Raw genomic sequence first — 10498 nt, forward strand, 5'->3', positions numbered from 1 at the left:
TTCATGTTGGGCTTCCCTGGTGGCGCAGTGGTTGAGAGTCTGCCTGCCGATGCAGGGGACGCGGGTTCTTGCCCCGGTCCGGGAGGATCCCGCATGCCGCGGAGCGGCTAGGCCCGTGAGCCGTGAGCCATGGCCGCTGAGCCTGTGCGTCCAGAGCCTGTGCTCCGCAACGGGAGAGGCCACAGCAGTGAGAGGCCCGCATACCACAAAAAAAAAAAAAAAAAAAAAGAAACTTCATGTCAGGTGAAGGAGGGCTTTACCCACAACCTGAGAAGCACAATTCAGAGCTCCTTTCATGCTCTAATTCCCCAGGAAGTTAGGGTTCAAATGCAGCCTACCGTGCAGCAGCCCCTAGGGAGAAACCTCAACATCCATCTGGGCAGCCAGGTCCTGCTTCTGAGACCTTTCAGTTAAGGTTATACGAAGGCTGTGCTGGTTGTGTGTACTCACAAAAGTGCCATTTCCAAAGGAGGTACCATCAAATTGTAGATATCATATGTTCTAGTATTTACTATACCAATTCTGGACAGAAGGAACAAAACTGACTTGTTCTATAACCGAATCAGTATATTATGACAATTTCCCAACAGATAAAAGTAAAGTGTCTGAGAAAGGAGCATCTTTTTCTAATATGTATGAAGATACCATGAGACCTAGATGGATCCTGCTTCTAATCCTGTCTACCTGCTCCTCTGGACCCCTTCTTTTTTCTAAAAGCTTTGTCTCGCCCCTAAGCCTCTAAAAGCTTAGGTTTCTCAGACCACACCAGAGTCCACTTGCAGGGAAGAAAGAGAGCCACTGCCCCTCCCAGAGAGGCTCTATCTAGGTCTGTGATGCTTAGACCTACCTGGTGAACAGGTCTTGCCATCAGGCATCAGGTTGATGCCTGTGGGGCAGGTACAGCTGAAGGCACTTGGATTTGGGGACCGAAGACACAGGTGGCTGCAGCCGCCATTCTCCGTAGCGCATGGTGTGGACACTGGGTGGAGAGAAGTGGGTCAATGGGAAGGACCATTGCAGAGGGAAGCAGAGGAGAAGCAAGTGTGGGCCAAGGGCTGCTTACCTGGGGGTCGCCGGCGGTGGAAGACGTGGATGTCCATGAGGTTTTCCAAGTTCTCCTGCAGGGTCTCCCGGTCCAGTCCTGTCAGCCGGTCGGCACTCTGAATACTCTTGGTCTGCCAATCAGTCCAATAGATGCGCTCTCCATAGAGGGTCAGCCCAAATGGGTGGGGCAGCTGGCTTCCAATCAGTACCTGCCAGGGACCCAGCACTTGTGTCATGCCCCAGCAAGTCCTGACAGTACAGAGCAGTGGTCAAGGGCTCAGGTGAGGAGGCAGGATGCAGCTCTGCCAGTACCACCTGCTGTGTGACCTTGAGCTAGAGCTGGTTATAAAATCTGAGCCTTGGTCAGCCAATCTGTGATATGATCATGACAGTGCCTGGCTCCAAGGGTTGCGTGATGATTGTAAAAGATCATGTATTATTTACATAATCTCAAAGTGTCTCTGCACAAATTACTTATTAATTACAAAAGTAGAAATAGCAACTTTACAGTGGACACCACCTTAACTGCACAACCAAAGTTGGTATCACAATGATGGGACAAGCTGACATCTGTGGCTACTAATAAGACACATTGAAAACTCAGGACACGACTTTACTTACTGTAGTATTTCTGCCCCAAATGCATAATCTGAACTTAATCACAAGGAAACATCAGACAAACTGAGGGACATTCTACAAAATAACTGGCATTTACTCTTTAAAGATAGGAAGATCAGGAAAGACAAAGACAGGCTGAGGAAATGTTCCAGATTAAAGAGACATGATTACTAAAAACAACTATGATCTGGGATTGGATCCTGGACTAAAAAAAAAAAAAAATGAAAAAAAAAAAGCTATAAGGACATTATCGGGGCAATTGGTGGTGAAATTGAATATAGACTGTGGATAAGATAGTAATATTGTATCGATGATAAATTTCCTGATATTGATCATTATACTGTGATTATGCAAGACAATGTTCTTGTTCTTAGGAAATATGCACTGGACTATTTTGGGTTCAACGGCAGGATGTCTCCAATTTAATCTCAGATGGTTCAGAAGAATTGTGGTGTGTGTGTGTGTGTGTGTGTGTGTGTGTGTGTACAGAGAGAGAATGAGAATGATATAACAATGTGGCAAAGCACTGAGTAGAGTTCCCTGTGCTATACAGTAGGTTCACTTTGCTGTACAGCTGAAACTAACACAACATTGTAAAGCAACGATACTCCAATAAAAATTAATAAATTATCTTCAAAGTTGCTATCAAAAAAAAAAACAATGTGGGGCTTCCCTGGTGGTGCAGTGGTTAAGAATCTGCCTGCCAATGCAGGGGACACGGGTTCGAGCCCTGGCCCGGGAAGATCCCATATGCTGCAGAGCAACTAAGCCGTGCGCCACAACTACTGAGCCTGTGCTCTAGAGCCCGCAAGCCGTAACTACTGAGCCCATGTGCCACAACTACTGAAGCCCGCAGGCCTAGAGCCCGTGCTCCGCAACAAGAGAGGCCACCGCAATGAGAAGCCCGCGCACTGCAATGAAGAGTAGCCCCCGCTCGTCGCAACTAGAGAAAGCCCACACGCAGCAATGAAGACCCAATGCAGCCAAAAATAAGTAAATAAAATAAATAAATTTTTTTAAAAAAACAAACAAAGAAAAACAATGTGGCAAAATATTAGTTATTGGTTCTTTTGACTATTCTTATAACTTATCTGTAGGTTTGAAATTATATCAAAATAAACAATAAAAACAGAGAGAGAGAGAGGTCATGGGCCCAGTATGCAACTGGTGATTAATTAGCATTAGTGGTGATGCTTATTAGGAAAGCACTTATACCCCTAGCCCACAAGCCACATGATCCCTAGTTTCCTTTCTTCATCAAGGAGCAGGGACCCCGGGCTCTGGAGCACAGCCGCAGTTTCAGAGAAATAGCAAATGCACCATGCTGGATCACCCCTAGGCTTCCCTGGGTCCTGTTAGCTACCAGCCAGGAAGCGCCGCCCTGGAGGCTGTCAGGGCTGTGGGAGGATGCCTTAGCGCCACCCTTACCTTCCTTTTGCTGCCATCCAGTCCGGCAAATTCAATCGTCTTCATGCCGGCATCAGCCCAGTATAGCCGCTGGGACCCATAGTCAATGGCTAACCCATTAGGCCACGTCAGATTAGAAGAGATGATGACCTGACGACCTGAGGCATCCATGCCAGCTCGTTCAATCTTGGGGCTTGCACCCCAGTCCGTCCAATACATGTACCTGGGCACAGGCAAGGGAGGTCTTACAAGCCTTCCAGTTAATACCCAGTGGGGATTCAGGGTTCCTAGGGTTTGAGGGTTTCTGCTTGCTATAGCTACCCCAGCCTCTTGCCTCAGTTCCCAGCCCCCTCCTGGGTTCTGGTTTTGTATCTCACATCCCTATCAAAAAGTACCCGAGGATCTTAAATGTTTCCTTGACTGGATGGGTTAAATAATTACGGTATATCAACTTAACAGAATTCTATATAACCATCAAGAAGAAAAAAATAGATCTATATAATCAAATGGAAAGATAGCTAAGCTATATAGCCAAGTGAAAACCCAAGTTACAGAAGAGTATGCCACTGTTGTCAAACCCAAACCATCACCTCCACCGCTACATGTACGCGTACACATAGAAGAAAATCTGGAAAAAATACCCTAAACTGTTAACCACAGTAATTTTTGGAGAGTGAGATTATAGGGAATCTTCACTTTCTACAAACTTTTTTTTTTTTAATCAATGGATTACTTTGGTAAGCAGACCAAAAAGCCAACCAACCAAACAAAAAAACAAAAAAAATTTTAAACATAAAAGGTTTCCTTGTCCGTGAAGGAGACAGAGTTGTCACGATGCTCTGTGGTTTCTACAGCTGCTCTTGCTTCCTTGGTGCGCCCGTGAGATCTAGCCACTCTCTCTAACCTCCAGACTCCCCTCTAAGTACTCAGATCTGGGTGGGGGTGGGGGGGAACTTGTTCCAAAGGGGCTGGTGCTCACCCGCCCATGGGTTCCACCACGATGTCCCGGGGACGATCAAGGTTTTCCCAGATGAGTACTGTTCTCATGCTGCCATCCGTGTTGGCCACTTCAATCCGGTCTGTCCCTACCAAGAAGTAAGGGGCAAAGACATTAACTAGTCTTGGTCATTCACCCTCTTACCTCCCATGCCCAGCACGGAGCATGGCGTGCCATAGATGCTCAAGAAATACTTTGTGATAAATGCGCAATGGATATTTAGTGAATTGAATTTCAAGAAGAAATTCAAGGAAGTGATCAGTTCCATTTCGTGGAAGAGTAAGGCTTCCTCAACCCAAGCAACCCACTCTGTCCTACAATTTAAGGCAATGCTTCTCAAACTTTAGTGTGCACAAAAACCAGAAGAGCTTGTGAAAGTACAGATTCCTGAACCTAACCCCCAAAGATTCCAATTCAGCAGGTCTGACGTGGGGCCCAAGAATCTGCATTTCTACCAAGTTCCCAGGTAATGCTGATGCTGATTCTGCTGGGAACCACACTTTGATAGCTCTGGTTTAAGGCATTCCCCTTACCTCCCACACTTAACTGCCTAATAGGAAATGCCTCTTTTACCAAGACAGCGATGGAAGGAAAACCACAGGGCGTAGGTTCCTTATCTGAAATAACGCAAAGCATTCTCAAGCATCAGCTGCACAGCAGAAGTAGCCGCCACTTGAATAGCAAATGCCAAACCCTTAGATGTGAGCTGCTAACTTCAGCTCTGCAGCAGCCCAACTGACCTACCAAGGACTTCAGGTCAAGACAGAAATGGTCTAGGAGGGGCACTGGGCCCTTTGTACCCGAGGCCAGGGTTTTAAATAAGAGGATCCCAGAGAGCCAGGCCATAGTTGCCCTCTACATACCTGCATCTGTCCAGTACAGCTTGTTGGTGACCCAATCAATGGCCAGGCCTGCCGGGCTCTCCAAACTGGTATCCACTACCACCTAGGCAGGAAGCAAAGCTGTGTCACCAACTGGACTTACACCCCAGCTCTGGGGCCCAAACTCCACCAATTCACAGGCTGGCAAAGGTAGGGGAAGCCCTTACCCAGGAGAGGGTGAATTCTATCCCTCAATCTCTGCCCTCCCCGAGGGCCTGGGCCCATGCTGGGCCCTACCTCCTGTCCTGTTCCATCCCACTTGGCCCTGCTGATGGTGTCAGTGCTGACATCTGTCCAGTACACGTGGTCATCCCGGGAGTCCCAGTCAAGGGCCACAGCACTGCGCACGTCAGCCAGTGGGATGACATCGTCGGACAGGTCCTCTGTGTCGAAGCTGATCCGACGGATGTCCATCCTTCGGGCAAAAAGCAGGAACTTGTCAAGACCTGATCAAAGGCCGAAAGGGGTCTTCTTTTAATGCTCTAAATCCAATAACAATGACAGACACAGACGCTCACCTGTGTGACATCTGGTTCAATCACACTTCCTGGGGTCTGGTGCCCTTTGTCCCCTACTCTTCACACCTCAGGCCCCCTTTGAGCATCAGGCAGCCCGTGCTGGCACAATCAGACTTTAAGATCCAATGGAAGTAGACTCGACCAGGGCCCAGAGGTGCATCCTGTTTAAGCGTCTGTCAGCTTCATCTCAGCTTGCCTCTCCTGTTACTTTGCTCAGTCTCCTCTGGTGTACTGGCTAGGTCACTGTCAACCCCACCCTGCCCCTCTGCCTCCGTGTCCGCTTCAGGACTTCTGCTGCACTCCGTCATCTAGATCCCTTCTTCTTGCTCTTCACAACTTCAGCCGATAATGCCTATTTGCAGAGCACTTACTCCTTGCCAGGCACTGAGCTTGGTGCTTTTCTTGCCTTGTCTCCTTTACCCTCATAACAACCCTTTGTGGTTCATGCCATTTTTATTCTCATTCTCTGGATAAGCAATCCTGAGGCTAACAGGGGCCAAGTAACTGGTCCAGGATCCCACAGCTACAAAGCACTGAAGCAGGGACTTGAACTCAGGTCTGACTCCAGAGATGGAGCTCTGGTCACACCTCTATAGAGCTTCTTCCCAGCTGGCTCTTTTCCATCCCCTGCCCCTATTCTGGTCTGTCTGAATATTTCCCCGTATACTGTTCTGCTTGGAAAGGCACTTCCTGCCTAACTTTATCAGCTGTCTTCTTTTAAGCTCTGGGAAAACTTTAAGGGGAAGTTCCTTGCGTCTCATTAAGACAACATGGGAAAAGCTGGGCACAAAAGAAGGCAAGGAAATGAGGTTCTCAATCAAAGTGTGTTGAATGACCACTGCCCCTGTTCCTCTGAATAGTTTTCCTAATTTCACTCTCTGGAAAAGACCTAGATCCCAAGAGAAATTTGATTTTAAGCAGAGATAAGAGGATCAGTGGGCATACAGCAGTAAATGAGAAGAGCTGTGATGTGTGAGGAATTACTCCAGCCCCTTGCTGGTTGTGCTATATATCTGGATCACTCGTCTCTGGACTATTCTTAGGAAAAAGCACCTGCACCACTGAGCTAGACAAGGCCACCCTCTCAAGGCAATACACCTTCAGGAGCTCAAAGGAAGCCACAATAGCAGTTCAGGGAGCCCCCTGGGAATCCCATTATCTTTCACTCACTAGGCACTTATTTATCCAGGGCAGAGCACCATCAGAAGTTCTAATCTTATTCTATGGTTTAGGGGCTGACAGAAAGTCTGTAACAGGGTGAGGCTAAAGGTAAAGAGCTAGGAAACCATTCCCCTGCTTTGTAGAAGGGCCTGGAACCCTCTTGCTGTCTACAGACAAAGCATATCGGGTGAAATGATACACAAGCCTGGCTGCAGGAGTTCATACTTGACTGGGTGGTGTCGCTGAGCCTTCAGGGACTACTGCTGGGCCCTCGGCCCTCAGCTTTGACACTGGAGCCCTCAGCCTCTTACATTCTTCCTCTCCAGGGGCCACCTGAGGAGCCCGGCTCCTCCCCACAACTGGCAATCCCTGAACTCCCATCCCTTGTCCCTTCCACCCACCCTCACAAGGCATGTCCATTGAGGCAGGTGCCCTAGACCCACTTACTCTGGGCACAGGCGTGGCTGCTGATCTTGCGGAAGCCAGTGGGGCAGGCACAGGTGTAGTTCTGTCCACTGGGCAGACACAGGTGGGTGCAGCCTCCGTTGTTGTCCCCACAGCGGTTTTTCCCTGCTCAAAAAGCCCAGAGCAAGAAGGTCGGGTAAGACCAAAGGTTGGGAGAAGCGGTCCCAAGGCTAGTGAGTAGTGGTTTAGCAAGGGTATGAGTTCCCTCAAGGGAGGAACTATGCCTTATTATTTTTTATACCTACCCCACCTGTGAGCAGAGTGAATACCTGACACACAGGAAATGTCTGCATGAATTAGATGGGGACAGTGAAATTGAAAGTCTTTCATGAGCCTCAACGTTGTACTACCCTAAATGTCCAGCAGAGGGAGGGATTCGCCCACATCAGTGCTAATCTCAAATTTCCCCGCGGGGAAACAACGGCAACTGTGGCAGGTGCAAGGAAGGTTCTCAGAAGCGTTGGAGGCCCACCAGGTGGGCGGTTTTTTACCTGCAGGCTGGCGCTGGGGGTGCAAGGTGTGGATGTCCATGGGGAAGTGCAGTTTGTTGCGAATGATCTCCTGGTTCTTGCCGGTAAATTTGTTAGCACTATTGATGCTCTTGGTGTGCCAGTCTGTCCAGTACAGGCTATCTTCAAACACGGTGATGGCAAAGGGATGCGGGAGGCCTGGGGGAAAGTCCAGGATGACCTCAGCCTAGACATGGCCTACCTGGCCCCGGGGCCCAGACCCAGCAACTGTACAAATCTCACCCTCTGCCAAGGCTCCTGGGGGCTGGGACAGTGGAAGTAGGATGAAAGATAAAGGAGAGTGAAGGGAGGGCCTCACCCTGGCTAATGACAGCCTTGCGGTGACTCCCGTCCAGATCGGCCCTCTCGATGACGTGGTGCTTAGCATCCACCCAGTACATACGACGCCCGGCATAATCAATGGTGAGGCCGTTGGGCCAGAAGAGATGGGTATCGGCGATGATGCGGCGTCCAGAGCCATCCATGCTGGAGGCCTCGATGCGGGGGGTGTTGCCCCAGTCTGTCCAGTAAATGGTACTGGGAATAGAAAAAAGGACATTGAGAGGAAGGCAGTAGAGGATGGGTAAGTACCCAGGATAGTAATCAGGCGGGGGGCTTAATTTATTGATTTAAACCAGGTGACTCCAACTGTTACGAGATACATTGTTTGGTCTGCAGAGCATTTTTTCAATATTTGAATTTAAATGTCTCTAGACAGGGCATGTATTCATTTAACAAAAAAATTTTTGGAGTACCTGCTGCGAGCAGGGCATATCTATCTTGGGTATTGGGAGTGCAGCAACGAACAAAACAGACAAAAATCCTGACCTTGTGGAACTGACAGTGTACTAGTGTGATACGACTTAGGACAAGCACTTTCTTCTTTGTCACAATGTCTACCACCGCCTTTTGTAATTTCACCCACGCGCGCGCGCACACACAAACTCTGTGTTTCTAAAACAGCTGACATGCAACTGTAGGATCTTAGAGGACACCCCCCTTGATTGACTGCACTTAAATTTTTTTTTTTAGTATTTATTCATTTGGCTGCGTGGGGTCGTCGTTGCGGCGCACGGGAGCCTTCGTTGTGGCGCTCGTTCGGGCGCATGGGCTTCTCCCTAGTTGTGGTGTGCAGGTTTTCTCTTCTCTAGTGGTGGCGCACAGGCTCCAGAGCACATGGGCTCCAGAGCGCGTGGGCTCTGTAGTTTGTGGCACGTGGGCTCTCTAATTGAGGCACGCAAGCTCAGTATTTGTGGCGAGCGGGCTTGGCTGCCCCGCAGCACGTGGGATCTTAGTTCCCTGACCAGGGATTGAACCTGCGTCCCCTGCATTGGAAGGTGGATTCTTTACCACTGGACCACCAGGGAAGTCCCTGCATTTAATTTTTAAAAGCCAGAGGCTAAGAACTTCCACTTCAGGAGACCTTTCTTCTAATAATAAAATTATTGATTTTTATTTTATTTTATTTTTAAAGTAATGCCAGCTTCTTGCCATTCAACTTTGCCAGGTTTTTTTTTTTTATTTATTTTATTCTGATATTTATTTATATGGTTTTTGGTTGTGCTGGGTCTTAGTTGCGGCTCGCCAGCTCCTTTAGTTTCAGCACGTGTGCTTTTTTTTTAGTTGCAGCCGGTGGGCTCCTTAGTTGTGGCAGGGAAACTCTTAGCTGCGGCATGCATGTGGGATCTAGTTCCCTGACCAGGGATGGAACCTGTGTCCCCTGCATTGGCAGGCAGATTCTCAACCACTGCGCCACCAGGGAAGCCCCCTATTAATTTTTATTAATTAGCTCAACCCTATGAACTAATAACAAAAATACTAAACATCTGCCACTTATATAATGTGTGTTATGCCATTTAAAATGCATCATCTCATTCAATCTTTAATCTTCACACAGCTGTGAGGTAGGTATACTTTTGATCACCAGTTTAGAAATGAGTAAAATGGAGGCATAGAGAGATTAATTAGCCCAAGGCCATACAGCCAATTACTGAAGAGCTGTAAATCCAGGTGTGTCTGAGTGCACAGCCAAGGCTATTAACATCACCCTGTGAGGATGCCCGCCCCCCACCCCACCCCCTACCAATAAAGTCTGGCCCAGGTGGCGGGAGGAACTGTCCCTGGAGGTTGCATGAGGAACCTGGGAGCTTGAGCCACAGCTCACTCACCCCTCCATGGGGTGCAAGGCAATGGCCCTGGGCTTCTCAAGGTTCTGCCACAGCAGCACCTTCCGGTGGGCCCCGTCCAGGTTAGCCACCTCAATCCTTGATGTCCCCGAGTCGGTCCAGTAGAGTTTGTCATGGACCCAATCCACAGCCAGGCCCCCTGGTGGAAAGAGGCCATGGAAAAGTGTCAGGGGTTCAGCCCAGGCTCCTCTGTGCCATAGAAACAAGGGCAGCTCTTACACGAAGCCGTTTCTTGGGCCAGGTACTCTTCTAACCATGTTACACACACTAACTCATTTAATCATCACAACAGCTGTGTGAGCTAGGTACTATAATCCCCATGAAGGTGAGGATATTGAGGCACAGAGAAGTCAAGTAACTGTCCAAGGTCATGCATTTCCTCCTCACAGCCAATCACATTCCACTTCACGAATCCTGGCTCCCTGACCCACACCCAGGGTCCCCGACTGCACTGGCCCAGGGGTTTACAAATTTTGGCTCAGGGGTTCGCAGAGGAACATCAGAGTTCCATAAGCATTTGAGTCAAATGTGCTCACTACCAAATTCTAACCCACTTCCCCTGCTTGTAGAATGGCCTGAGATTGCAAAGTGAGCTACTGTTTTTCTAATCTGCAAACATTTGGATATATTTATCTGGGTTGATCAGAATATTCCTAATACTAAGCAATCAAAAGTCAGAATTTTTTTTTTTTTTTTTTTTTTTTTTTTTTTT

The 10498-nt window shown here is 48.4% G+C and overlaps 1 protein-coding gene across 1 annotated transcript in view; it reads right to left on the minus strand.

Moving 5' to 3' along the window:
- LRP4 (LDL receptor related protein 4) overlaps positions 1-10498 on the minus strand; it is a 58996-nt gene that overhangs the window by 28857 nt on the left and 19641 nt on the right. Inside the window, exons 13-22 of the mRNA XM_028477375.2 lie at positions 9769-9925; positions 7920-8137; positions 7583-7759; positions 7074-7196; positions 5185-5393; positions 4930-5011; positions 4049-4154; positions 3091-3292; positions 1064-1253; positions 848-979 (exon numbers count right to left, since the gene is read on the minus strand). Of these exons, the coding sequence (XP_028333176.1) occupies positions 848-979; positions 1064-1253; positions 3091-3292; positions 4049-4154; positions 4930-5011; positions 5185-5393; positions 7074-7196; positions 7583-7759; positions 7920-8137; positions 9769-9925 (1596 nt within the window). The remainder of the gene's footprint in view (positions 1-847; positions 980-1063; positions 1254-3090; positions 3293-4048; positions 4155-4929; positions 5012-5184; positions 5394-7073; positions 7197-7582; positions 7760-7919; positions 8138-9768; positions 9926-10498) is intronic.

This window comes from Physeter macrocephalus, chromosome 16 (assembly GCF_002837175.3).
Source record: "Physeter macrocephalus isolate SW-GA chromosome 16, ASM283717v5, whole genome shotgun sequence".
Lineage (NCBI taxonomy): Eukaryota > Metazoa > Chordata > Mammalia > Artiodactyla > Physeteridae > Physeter > Physeter macrocephalus.